This window comes from Mytilus edulis, chromosome 3, assembly GCF_963676685.1.
Source record: "Mytilus edulis chromosome 3, xbMytEdul2.2, whole genome shotgun sequence".
In the NCBI taxonomy this organism is placed as follows: Eukaryota; Metazoa; Mollusca; class Bivalvia; order Mytilida; family Mytilidae; genus Mytilus; species Mytilus edulis.
In genome coordinates, this window is record NC_092346.1 from 80,041,904 (window position 1) to 80,056,464 (window position 14,561).

The window sequence follows — 14,561 nt, forward strand, 5'->3', positions numbered from 1 at the left end:
AGAATTAAATTCAGCACATTCATTATTCGTATCTTTGCTTTAATCAAGAGATTTTCAAGTGCATCACTAAGGAAAATCAGTCGGTGAACCTAAAGACAATCTTTTTACCCTCTTAGTGTACAAATAAACTTAAAAACCAGACTCAATTAACTCAATGAAGTATATTTCAATTGGTGGTAAAAGGTTCAACCATATCTTTGAAGCCAGAAATAAGAAAATTACACTTGTTTGAATTTCTCACTGTACGATCAGTCACGCTTGTATTTTTTGAAACTGTATGATCAGTCTTTAGTTCACTGTATTCTAGTGGTGATTTTAAAGTTATTTACGATACATTAGAAGGTGGCATTTTTCTAAATAACACAAATATATTTCAATAAATTCACATCCTGAAAACTTATGAAACATGCTTTAGCTTGATATGGTGTACTCGCCTTACTACATAAGTGTAAGGATGTTTAAATGTTGATAAAATAAGAGGAAGTTTTGTTGTATATATAAGTCTTCCGTTAAACTTAAGATCGTACAAACACACAGATTTAATTGTTATATGAAAATGCATGTATTTACACACATTCGAGGCCGTACTGTAGCCTATCATTGATCACAGTTCCTTCACTTTGTTTTGGATGTAGAGCTGTCTCTTTGACACTCAATTGTACACCACTTTGTAAAGCGGGGGTTTATACTGATAATGAAGTCCGTCTTTCCGTTCGTCCGTTGGACCGATACAATATGTTTCGCCGGTTTTGTAAACGCATCTCCTCATAAACCACCTAATGTACATTGGGGGTTCCAGCTATTTTTAAATGGAGAGGGGGTAAAATCCAATCGCTTTATAAAGTAAACTGAAAAATCCTTTTTATTTTTAAAATTCATTCATTACTGGTAATGATTTCTGTAAACTTACCCAAATTATATCACATGAGTTATCCCCCTACACAAAGCTTTCTTTATCCATTTTTGTTGTAATTTTAAAAGAGACAAGCTTGATTTATGTTATCATCAATTGGTCAACGGCGGACAGTGTAAATAACTGCAACGATACACTATTACAAAGTCCACAAGCGAAATCATGTATTGCTTCTCAGGCATTTGATTTTAAATAAGACTGACGGAACCAAAATACAATTATTTTGCCGTCTACAAAAAGCATCAGAAATATATTTGTATTGTCTGATGAAAGAAATTACACGTTATAGTTCCCTGGACAGGTCATAATATCACATAGACACGTATATACAATCAAATTGTCGTTGTGGTTTTTTTTTCAAAATCACGACTGGTCATACAGTCAAAAAATCTGAAATCGCTTCTAGAATACAGTCAGTTCTAGACTGATCGTACAGTAATTTATTTTGGGATCCTCAAGGAAAACATATTTTTTTATGGGAAATACGAATATTCTACTTTAATACGAAAAGAATATTGAAACAGTATATATTTAACTGTAAACTGATGCAAATATTTGAAATAAAAGATTATTTGCTTTGATGCAAATATTTGCAATAAAAGATTATTTGCTTTGATGCAAATATTTGCAATAAAAGATTATTTGCTTTGTACTACGAGAGCAAAATTGTCCATCATTTTCACTTTTTCTATCAAGTTGGTGTGATGCACACGTATATTTTATATTCTATTGCATGTTTTTGTTACAGTTACTCATATTTATAATGCTATATATACATACCATGAAGATGTTCAAAGCACTTTATAGATATAGGAGTAAACAAATGATGAGAAAAGTCACCGTTGGCAAAACCGTCCTGTTAGCCAGTTGAAAATCATCGCTTCGAAAATTGCGACTTCCATACAGCGTACCGAATAGTATCTACACGGTGTTGTTGTCCTGAACCTTTTGGCAATTTACATTTTTTACTTTAGCGCTTACTACTATAGTTTTCACGATAAAAGACAGAAACAGCCTCACATAAGGGTAAACAAAATAGATTTCAGGGGCAATAAATCCATGTAGTTCAGATTTTTCTAACATTTTCAATGTCTTGCCATGAAGTTCATTTCTGCAAATAAAGTTTTAACCTGGCTCCTATAATTGTTGAAACATTGACAAGGAAATGCTAAACAAGGGCAGTACCCTCTATAAGAGGTCGATTTACATTTTTGTTTTTATCTTTATTTGACATTTTAAAGGTTTATCAATAATGAATATCTATATGTATCATATTTTTTTGCTAAAAACACTCAAAACAAAATATTGGGAGAAAAGTCTTTCAATGACACTTACTCCTATAAAGAAACAACAGACGATTTAGGGTATGTTAACTTATCCGTATATCTTATTCTTTATCCATCACAACTTCTGCAAACATTTTGAAAACTGCATTTCACCCTACTGTTATTTTTAGCAATGTTTCTTTTATGTACAAGAATAAATAATAAAACTATATACTAGATACCCTAAGTATTCAGTCTATGCTCAGTTGAAATTGGTCCAGTCAGGTTGTAGAGAAGAAACTCTTTCAACAGTTTACAGGACAGGAACATATATATTGACGTTAGATATACTGTTTCCATGACAGGATGACAGATATGACGGATGCAAAGTTATCTACGTTATGGATCAACAGTAGAGATGTAGATGTAGCTGGCATAAGCTCACGTGACTAACGTTATCAACTTGCATTATGATAGAAGTTTTCATATCAAAGTAATACTTCATTTAAATCATCTTAAGTAGTATATCTACAGGAAATGGTTTGTCTTCAAAAGTCTAGTCCTATATCAGAAACAGATTCATACAAACTGCATATAAGTATAGATTATTGAGTTTTTATCCACGTTTCAAAAATATGTAGAAAACTCAATAGTCGGTTTATAAGGTTATTTCGGGTATTGTTATTCCCTTCCTTGGACAGTTTTACCCTTGACATTTAAGTAGACTTGATTAAGGCTTCTCATATATTGTTACTCCTCAGACACTGCCAGGTTGTTGATAAGTTCTGCTTCCATCTCTAGATTGATATAGGTTTAAGGGCGATTAAATAAAACATCACCTTACTATCAGCAAGGCCTAATCATAACTAAGGCAAATATGTTCACCAAAATGAAACTCCTGAATAATCTATAACTTCTCATTTTACAATGATACCAAAAACATCAGATCAATGAATGCAATAAATGCCTCTTATAGTTCCTTTACAATATAGGTTTAAATTGGCTCATTATTGAAGGCTCTATGTTGACCTATAGATGCTTACATCTATTTGGACTCTAGTAGGTGGCTCTCTCTTTAACAATCATACCACATCATCTTATTTTTTTAAATTCTATAAAGTCCAAGAATTATTGCTTCTAGTCAATTACACAAAACTATACCAGATAAGTCACTTCAGCTTAATAGCCATAAAAGTCATCCCCCTCCCATTTCCTATTAGTAGAAAATATGGGCATGAATGTTGGTTGGTGGAATCAATGAACATAGTTAGATTAACTCCTGATGTTTCAGGCTGACATCGGTTCCAACTGACCAACAGTTTACAAATCAAAGTGATTTCAATAATTCAAACTATATTAAAACCTTCACAGAATTAATCTAGGATTTTTTTTCTACATTTTCTTTTAAAATAAAAGTTAGAATCACCTTATAGTAGAAATTCAAATACTGGCATCAACACTCGGTCATGAGTAATGGTGGATGCTAAGGCCTAATGAATGGGGGTGACATAGCAGAGGGGGCAGGAAACTATTCAAAATATTTACATTAACAATTCTGCATTTTGTCATATTTAGGTTGCAACTTTCAACATTTTAAAGTGGGCCTCGGTGGCAGAGTGGTGTAAGTAGTTACTACTGTAATCACTACCCATTCGATCCTGAAGTTGTGAGTTCAAACCCCACTCGTGCAGTTCACTGGACTCCAATCTTAATTGACTAGGATTGTCAGTTTTCCTATCGAAGGTCTGTGGTTTTCTCTGGGCACTCTGGCTTCCTCCATCAAAAAAACTTGCTGTCACCAAATAGCCAAAAAGTGGTGCTAAAGTGGCGTTAAAACACAAAAAAATCACAAATCAAATCAACAGGTTTCATCATCTCAATAAAATAATTTATTTAGAATCATCAGACTCTTGTAGCTTATTTTCATACATAGTTTGAATCCTTTGCAATTTTTCTGACATTTGTTTTGAATATTCCGATACAATCAATAAAAATTTCATGTCAAAGTTAATTTCAGCTGAATTTCTTTCTTTTGAATTCTTCAAGGGTTTTGTCAAGTTTTTCTCAAATATGGGCAGCAGATCTCCAACAATTGTCTTGAAATTTGCTTTTGGAACATTTCTCATGGTGAATTCTTCTTCAGGAACTTTGTTCTGAAATCTCTCAAAATGCAGTGCTAACCAAATACAAACTATTGTTCCAATATTATAATTATCACCAGACCAAATGTTCATATTTTCAGATGTGTATAACCTATCTCTCTCACAATTATACATATGAATACTAACACTATCTGGTGTTACAAAAAATGATGGAACAAACAAATCTGACAGTTGTGAGCATTTTGAAGATTCCAAAAATGCATTTGTTATAGTTTGAGAAAAGATTTGAGGTAAATGATCTGATTGTTCATTCAAATGTACTGATAAAGAACTGCAATCTGAGTCTTCATCTGACTCTGCTGAATCTCTTGATGATCCATACTTCTGTCCATTATTTCTTCTCCTATACTTATGTGATGGTTCACCCATACTTCCATTATTACTTTCTTCTGTGACATCAGCATCCTCCAAATCCTTTCTGACTTTCACAGTACTTTTACCAATAAGAATATCACTGAGACCGTGCCAATAGTCTGCATGTCCTTAAAATGAAATAGAGATAATAGATCTTATATTAATCACTTAATCAAAGTCATTTTTAATTTTTTTTAAAGTAAACACACAAATTGTCATGTTTGACTTAATGGTATGGTCTTAAAGGGAAATTTCTAAGTAACATTGAAATTGCAGCATCTATCTCTAGCTAGAGGCTCAGACAAGTCTGTACAGTATCACTCAACAGGAATCTATGATGGACAAATTTCTAACTTTATATGATTAAGGGATTCCAAGGAACATCTTTAATGAAGTTGAAGCAACCATTTTTAGTACAGGATGGCAACTTAATATATATCTGCAGGTTAAGTATTTGAGATTGCTTTCAGTAACTGTGAGCATTTTTTTTATATGCTATGATTTGTTATCTAATTTGTAGTCTTATGGTACATTTTAATGTTTTCATTATTTAAAGAATTGGGTTTCAATGGCAGATATTTATAGATAGTTTTTTGTCATATTTATTAGATCTTTCCACTTTTCATGGAAAGACCTTTTGTTTTTCTTCTGTCGTCTGAGATGCTTTTTTGTTTTACAACATATTGAAAGGATTTTTGGCCAATGATGTCGTACAGTAATGGGGATTTCAAAACTTTTCAAAAAATTTCACCCTGTGTAACCGAACACTTATTCTTATAGGAGTTATCTCCCCGCGTTCTCTTTTTCTTGTTATCTTTATATCTCTGAAACCGTAAAAAATTTCAACAAACTATTTTCCCCAAATTGTTCGTCTACTCTTCAGAATGGTTTAGTAAAGTTTAACTGCTGAGATCGTATGACATCTTATGAGAGTTATTTCCCTTTGAAAATTTAATATAGGTGATATATATGTTAGATAAATTCATACATTTAAGTTGTAGAGGCTGAAAGTCTTTTGATGTCCATTTGGAGGAAATTGAGGTCAAGGTCAAATTTTTAAATTTTGATTGTTATCTTTATTCAAAAGAAACCTAACAGTTAATGATATGATGTGTTTACCAAATAACTGTTTACAATAAGGCTCAACTTCACCTTTAGGGTTTTTCTCCCCTTATGTCTTTGAAGTCAGAATAACTTCACAACCATACAAGTGATTGACCTGGGTTCTTTTGATTTGAGACCACTGACCTATGACCTTGAAAATGAGGTCAAGGTCAAAGGTCAATTTGACATTCTAGATTTTGACCTTTGCTAAATATTCTTGCTGTTTAGTTATAAAACAGTTAAGTCTTCCACATTTGGTTGTAGACATTTTATCATTTATCAGGTTAACCGGAAATGACTGTATTCTAACCAGAAGTAGTCTATTTCAGACTAATCCTGTAGAAATCTACCTATAATTCTTTTCTTTTATATCAGTTTGAAGTAACAATTTACATGAACCAGGAGTGACATTTTCCAACACTGTTTTTTTAAATTTCATTCTTATTATCATGGAGGAATGACCTTCAATATTATTGTTCTCTGAGGAATTGGTTTTTAATTCTCATTATTATTATTATTCATGCTGAAAGATTTAGAGTGGGACATATTCTGTTGACATATTATATGTTTTCTGCTCTTAGGTCAGATTGTTGTCTCTTTGAAACATTAACCATTTCCATTCTCAATGTTATTGTCTATTGTTGTTTATAGCCCTTTAGATGTCCTAGGCTAATGTAATTTTTGTCATATGATTGATGTCTCCTTGATGTATATCATGTATATTAAATCTCCTTTTTATTAATAATTCTAACCATGACCCATGCATGCATTTGTGTAAAAATCTGTTGAATATGATAACTTTTTGACTCACAAATAAATATACTAACCAAATGAAGTGTCACCCAAGTTTAATTTCTTCTTGCAAGCAGGGCATTGTTCAGAGTATGCCTTAGATTCATCCACTAAATATTTGGAAGATGGCGCTAATGGTGCAAACAAATGATGTGCCAAAATAGACTGAAGGTCAGACTCTGACCTTGCACTAGTGACTTTCATAAGATGTCTTCTGTTATTCTCTGTAATATAAAGTTTTTAATACAGTGATTATATGAAATAACAGACTTAAAATTTAACTTAACAACACATAATATCACAGTGATGCACCTGCATGTCTTATACATGAAACATAAGCATATATTTTAAGAGATTTTGTTTTTATAAGAGGTGGAAAATCTAGAGTTACCTCCCATTATACAGAAACTAATGCAAGGATTGATCTTCAAAATAAAAAAAAATAAACAGACATTTAACCTCAGAAAACTACAGACCTTTTGACATATTTTTTTTGTAAGATTGGCCTTGTATCTAAATGATAAGTACAACAGGATCTACAAAAATGCCAACACGTACACCTTGAGGTAAAAATATTGTGGATAACATTAATTACAAATATTTTGGAAAATATAAAATAGTTGCTCCTGTCAGATTCATAAACGGGAGAACGGTTAATCTTGAGCAAATGAAAATCAATATTTATCCATTATAATTTTTTGGAACTGCAATGCATAAACCAATTTTAAAACTAAATTAGTTAAATTCTGTTTTTAATCATTTAAAATGTTTCTTTTTTCCTTTTCTGTACATTTAGCCATAATATGTTAGCAGAAATTAACAAAGTTTGGAAAGAGGTTTGTATACAAATCATTGGTCCAAGTGAACATATTCAGTAAAAACAGTTACAATTAAAAATCAAAAATTTGTAATTACTGCATTTTTAGGAGGGTTTTGAAAACGAATAAATAACATGGTACGGTAAGAACTGAAAGTTGCACAAAAAAGAATAAAATTAGTACATGTATTCTGCAACACAAAATGCAGAAAACAAATCTGCTCAAAAGTGAAAATACGGCCGTTGCTTGTTTTTAGGTTTTTAGTCAAACCTCCAAACAAAACCTAAAACCAATAACTCGAGTTACGGTGTCAAAATAGTTACCATCTTCAAGAAAACTGATAAGATCCTCAAATAGGCTGTCGTCTTTAGTATTTTCTTTCTTAACTATTTTTCTTTCCATTAACTTGCAAATGGATTCTTGCCAAAATAAAAACAGTGGAACAGAAAATCCGGAATCAAAGTAATGTGTTCTCAACTAAAATTTGTAATTCTCATATGCTTAAAGAGAATTTTTGACAATTTTTGAATTTTTAAGGTAAAATTATGTTGTATTCTAATAAATTTTTCAATGTCCAGAGAAAATGTTACGGCCATGTTCCATATTCAGAATATTTCTACTATATTGCATTTGTTTAAGTATCAACATATGCTCATTTTACCAAAAATCATACTGATTCATTTATTTCTATGAATAGTAGATGCTACATAATGAATTTTATTGGGTCTTAAAGATTATGGATGCTCTCTCGATTATATTAACAACTTTTGTAGTTGTGAAATTGTTTTGTATAAAAAGCACTTCTTATTTCTGTACATAGCATATTTCAAAAAAGTGTCTGCGGATAATGAAGAAAACGATTAAAATTGCATCTTCACCTTTGATAGATGCTGATGTAATACTTTTAATTTCATATTGAATACTTCAACGTTTGGATGCTGGCTTCCAATTATTTATAGATTCTGGCATCCCAACATATCCAGAAACTGACATCCCAACATATCTGGATGCTGGCATCCCAAAATATCCGGATGCTGGCATCCCAATATATCTGGATGCTGGCATCCCAAAATATCCGGATGCTGGCATCCCAATACTTTTGGATGCTGGCATCCCAAAATATCTGGATGCTGGCATCCCAAAATATTCGGATTCTGGCATCCCAATATATCTGGATCCTGGCATCCCAAAATATCTGGATGCGGGCATCCCAAAATATCGGGATGCTGGCATCTCAATATATCTGGATGCTGACATACCAAAATATCCGGAGGCTGGCTTCCCAAAATATAGGGATTCTGGCATCACAAACTTGCAGACATGTACCATTTTTCATTATGACACGAATTTAAATGCTGCTTTCTAATCAATTGGATTTTAGTATTAATCCACCAATATATCACACAGTACATTTCCTAAGGTTTTGATGTGTGTTGAATGCATATGAAAACAATCAAGTATTAAAACATAAAAAAAAGCTACTGATGAATGCCGGGAAGATTATATTTTAAGTCTTTGTTCATGTCCAGTGGCCAGTTTAATGCATATTGAGAATGTGACATCATAGGTCAGAGTGTGAAATGTATACTTGACCAACAAACTGAATCTGAATTGTAAAGTGCTAGTTGACCATGTGAATGCTGATGTCAACAATTTGATATTTATAAAACTATGTCAATGTACTACCGGTAAGTTTCCAATAATTAGCCAATTTTAATGTTATTTTTCTGAATTTGATTACCATTATGTAAGACATGAGGTATACATGTTATTGACTATTGTGGTCTCGAGACAATACATTTATATATGATGACATCAGGACTATAATTTTCAAATCTGATATGCTCATGTTTCGAATGTTCATAGATTTTTTTTTTTAAAAAGCTTAATGCAATTGCCAGCTGAAATCATATCAAGTTTAGCAGTTTCCAAGGCTTTCAGAAATCAACTGGACAAAATAAAAAAAAAATGCTGCTCATCTTGTATGGCATTTTATCAATCAAATGAATTTGCCCAATGACCATCAACCTTGGGAATTTCTGATGAACTAAGTCATCCAGGACAAACACTCTACAAAACGGATTGGTGACTGTACCTTTATTAAAATGCTAAATATGAGGTGCGTTATATTTAAACCTGCATAATAATTTTGTTTTGTGTCTATGAGAAACCCCATTGGCATCCAATGTATAAATTAAGGAGATTTGTTTCCCGCAATTGCCTGTATACAATAAAACGTGTACCACAATGCAATATTTAAAAATAATCTATTATTGATACTAGTGCACAGTGTCTATGATCTGTACGTACTGGATATTGTCAGTATCTCTGGACTTGCTGTATACATCTTCCAATGAGTCAGTACATCATGTCAGGATCTTCTAGTACTTGAGCCTTTCATTTTATTAACAAAACTTACATTTTCTTTATTACAATCATTATTAAACTTGTATCTTTTTTCTGTATTTTAAAATTTCAATATTTGTTAATCATTTAATCAAATCAGTTACACGAACTGGAACTTTCAAACTTTCTATTATCATGTATTGCTAGTGATCTGAAATCAGCTGGAATCAAAAGATCTGGTGCTGTTTGGATGATTCGTCGTCTGAGTTTAACCTGTCCAATAACTATAAAGTGTTGCGATACATTAATACACAACACATGAATAGTAACCAGAAAGGTGAAGCCACTTCTTTACAAATGCTGAAAAGAGAAATAAATAATTATATGAAATATTATCAACAATAAATTTTCGTTGTAACATTACACCACAAGGGAACGAAAAAACGCATTATTATTCGAAGAAAACCTTCATTTAAACTTCTTTTAAATTAAGTTTTCCACACCAATATATGCCTGTTGTTTACTATTCAAAACACATACATTTGACATATGAACCACTAGTTCAATTGATTTTTTATGGAACAACATCCAGGTCTATACTGTACATTATGAAAGGGAGAAAAGTGTTTTTTTTAGAAATACATCCTACATGTATTTAGCGACTTTCGTGAAATTTAATTCCCATCTAAGGGTGTATTCGGTTAACACCTTTTTTGAATTTGTGTGTTGTTTTTTTATTTTAGCCTAGTCCTGGAACACAAACTCTTGTAGCGATATTTACATTTTCCTTAATTTTCGTATTTTCTTTTCATTTATTTTGCAAAGGAGTAGGTCCGGTAAGGACCAACTTTGGCCCCATATTTCAGGTTCATCTGACGAAAGATTTTGACCACTTTCTAAACACTGAAGTGTCTATTTAATTTGATTCAATTAATTTAAGTGAAAGATTTTAACTAATTTAGTCATTAAAAACGCTCCGATTCAAGCTCAAATATGGAAAATCTACCAAATATCCTGAAAAATGTCACTTTTAAGATGGTTTTTGTCAAAAATGAAAGTGGCCGCATCCGTGTTCATCCTCAACCTTTATATATGTTATGTATTATCATCAAATACAACTTACATTTAAATATTTTGGATGAACACGAATGCGGCCACTTTCGTTTTACACGGAAACCGTCTAAAATTTAACCAAAATGCTAGAATTGTGATGATTTCAGTAATTTAGCATGACTTAATGGTGCTAGTACTCAATAAATGTACATCATTTTGTCAAAAACAGCCCATATTTATGTAGCAGAAGCATTCTACTGTCCAATAAATAACTAAAAGTATACATTTTGACAATTTTGTAAAATTGCTATATTTTGGGGCCAAAAAGGGGTCTTACTGAACCGACTCCTTTGCTATATATATGCATTGCTTTTATTATCAAGCTTCCACCGAGCTTCGTTTAAAAAAAAGAAATAAATCACGAAAATATCAGCTTAAAATCATTTATGAAAAGATGACTCCGAGGCATATTTGTAAGACTAGCTTGACCCATAAAACTATACATGTAACCTATTATTATTAATTCCTGCCAGTAAGCTAAGTACAAAATGTATATATATTAGAGTAAATTTATTTTGAAATTGGTAAATCTGTTATGTATGATAAGTGTTTCTTTCTTTTAAAACATAGTATTTCAAATTTTACATTCAATCTGATTCATATATGACTATGCAGTATGAGTTTTGTTCATTGTTGGAGGCCATATGCCGACATTTAATTGTAAACTGCTTAGTCATATTAGTGCTATATTATTTGGTCTCAGTCCGGTGGAGAGTTGTCTCATTAGCAATCATACCATTACTCAAATATTACTCGGACTCCAAACGGCTGTTTTGCAAGACAAGCTAGGCCCATGAGCGTAGGAAGTCAAGACTCAGAGTAATCTCGGACGGGCACAAGTTAACTGGTTTTAGACCCTTGCAAAAAAAAGGCAAACACATTCAATTTTCTAGACCGAAAATCAATCTGAAATAAAGTTTTTCATACTTTATTTTTCTTGAACTCAAAGGACTCTTACCAGTGATGCATTTTAATGGTTTTCTTATAGGTTGTCTAGGGGTAAACAAATTAATTTTGCGGACCAAATATTTTTACTGGCCATGGCCATATTGATGGTGGTTAATCGTCTCGGTGGGGTTTATGTCGATAATATTTTTGTCAAAACTATTCATAACTTCATGAAAAAGTACATATTTCCATAATGCAAAATAAAAAAAATATATGTGTATTTCCTATTTCCATACCTACCCTAATATAGAAATAGTCTTCCTTCAAGTTTTTTGGTAATTTGGCACTATAATAAAGCACTGTTACAGTCATAATTTCTCTCTCATAGACTCGATGTAAAAAAAAACATGGTAAAAACTCTCATAGTCATATTAAAGTATGTCTGTCTTGGAGGCTCATCGCTACCATAGGCGGATCCAGCCCCCCTCCATTTTCGTGTGAAGAAAATTGGTTTATTATACAGACTGAGGTAAACACTAAAAGATGACTTTAGCGGGTCCCTTTGTTATGACAGTCAGTGCCCCCCCTCCAAATCCCATTTATAGAAAGTTCTGGAATCAACATTGGCTACCACAAACGGATCGAAGTGCATCGGCCTCCCCGACAACATGGGAGAATCTGGCGACTGACATTAATCATCGTTGCCTAACCATTTAAGCCTGTAATTTTCCCTCTGGAAATAATCAGAATTATATTATCCGGCTGGAGTATCAAGTCACTGAAATGCGTCCGAGATTGCTCGGACTTCAAACAGCTGTTTTGCAAGACAAGCTAGGCCCATGAGCGTAGGACATCAGAGTAATCTCGGACGGGCACAAGTCAAATCGTCTCCTTTAGAAAAATTCGAATTCTGATAATATATATATGAAAAGATATACAGTTGTCGAGTTGAGTAGAATATTCCTTATGAATGGCTAAATCTGAGAAATCTCGGACTGCGAAGTGCATGTAAAATATAAGCAAATCTTCTTTGTCTTACCTGTATGAGTAGCGTTCTATTGCGTATATGTTTCTGTTATATCAAAATGATAATAAATTGCGGCATACTGGCCAAAGAAGTGTTTTTCGTCCTTCCCCTTGCAACCATGTCCACTTCGCCGATTTTAAACATTCTTTTTACATGACGTCATGCGGGTGGGATTTGCCGCAATAAGCGTAGAAAAATAGTGCAAGCGCTTTCAGTATTAAACAAAAGAAAAACTAACAAATAAGAGAATATTAAAAGGGTTACCTGTTTTTATTACTTTTCAAAAAATATTTACATCGGTATAAGTGATTTTTGAGATTTGATTTCTTATCATGTTTACTGTCTCTGCATGAATCTCTACGCATGATGGTAAAACACCTCTTACGTCATAATATCCCTGACGTCATTAGATTAAGTGTGGGGAGGAAAACAACAAACGGATTTTTGTTGTTTTATTTTTTGCATTACACAAAATTATGCAATGGAGTACATCTATAGAAATTCGGCCAACAGTATATCAAACAGAACTTGTAGGATTACTGCAATCGGATATTTTGCGATGTCTGCACTCCTACAGTTTTGGATGCCAGCATCCAGCTTTTTCGGGATGCCAGCATCTCAATATAACGGGATGCCAGCATCCCAATAAAACGAGATGCCAGCATCTCAATAAAACGGGATGCCAGCATCCCAATATGACTGGATGCCACCATCTTAATAAAACGGGATGCCAGCATCCCAATATGACTGAATGCCAGCATTTCAATATATATAGGAAATCCAGCATCCCCAAAAAATAAAAAAATATTTAAAAAAAAATATATGCAAAACTAGCATCCTAGTAAAAGTAAGATGCTCCAGTACATTATTATTTTAACAACAGCATCTACATCAAATATTAATGCTGGAAGCATATAAAATCAAACAGACAGCATATGTACTATAAAAAGATGCTACCTTATACAAAATATGAAAGCAATTAAAAAATTGAGAAATACTTCGACAAATTATTCAAAATTAGCATCTTTTCATTGACAGATGCTATTTCCTAGTTATTTCACGGAATGTATGAAAAAAACTGTACATGAGAATTTGAAATTTTAGTTGAGAACGCATTAAGTTGACAAATGCGTTTGGAAAACTACACTTTCCCTTGGCATTGCATTCTTTTATGTTGACATTGGAAAATGTCCTAGAGGGAACGCTGTCATCTGTTTTCAATAGAAACTGCAATGCAACTTCGTGATAAGAACAAGCCATCTTCCAAGTAGAATATTTCATAATACAAACTCGGCACATGACATACTCGGCCTTTTATATCGGAAGTACAAACCCGGTGCTCATTTTAATTCCCATTTACAAATGTAAGAGTTACTAAAGTCTACAAGTATTCTTTTATTTATAATGACAGTGGCTATTTCGTTTAGAAATCTGAACTTTAATTGTTCAATGCATATATGCATGTAAGATTAGAATGTGACTGCTTTTAGTAGGAACTTTCACTGACTACATTTCATGTTTTAATAAGATTTCAAATATCACAGCAAATGGAAGCTCAGTTTGCATCTGAGTTAACTATATGAAGCATCCTTCCAGTCAGCTATGAGGTAGTTTTGAAAACTAATTCTGTGTTTGGCATTATGTGTGTGTATGTGTTGTTTTGTTTCAATGTAATAAATATATTGTACATTGTTTTATGTCGAGGGATGTTGCCCAATACAATCAAATTTATTTGAAAAAAATACTGTTTAAACTGGATGCGCAATATTTAAATTTTTA

The 14,561-nt window shown here is 32.6% G+C and overlaps 1 protein-coding gene and 1 long non-coding RNA gene across 2 annotated transcripts; both read right to left on the reverse strand.

The window, feature by feature from the left end:
- Positions 1-4,052: 4,052 nt before the first annotated feature.
- On the reverse strand, positions 4,053-14,076 carry LOC139517574 (uncharacterized). Its single transcript, XM_071308792.1, has 4 exons — positions 13,900-14,076; positions 7,732-7,868; positions 6,626-6,814; positions 4,053-4,822 (listed from the first exon to the last, which is right to left on the reverse strand). Exons 1-4 carry the CDS (start codon positions 14,061-14,063, stop codon positions 4,068-4,070), a joined length of 1,245 nt encoding a protein of 414 aa, XP_071164893.1. The 5' UTR covers positions 14,064-14,076; the 3' UTR covers positions 4,053-4,067.
- Positions 9,659-12,963, reverse strand: LOC139514956 (uncharacterized). Its single transcript, XR_011662768.1, has 2 exons — positions 12,795-12,963; positions 9,659-10,114 (listed from the first exon to the last, which is right to left on the reverse strand). It is a non-coding gene; the product is annotated as an uncharacterized lncRNA (long non-coding RNA).
- Positions 14,077-14,561: the final 485 nt, after the last annotated feature.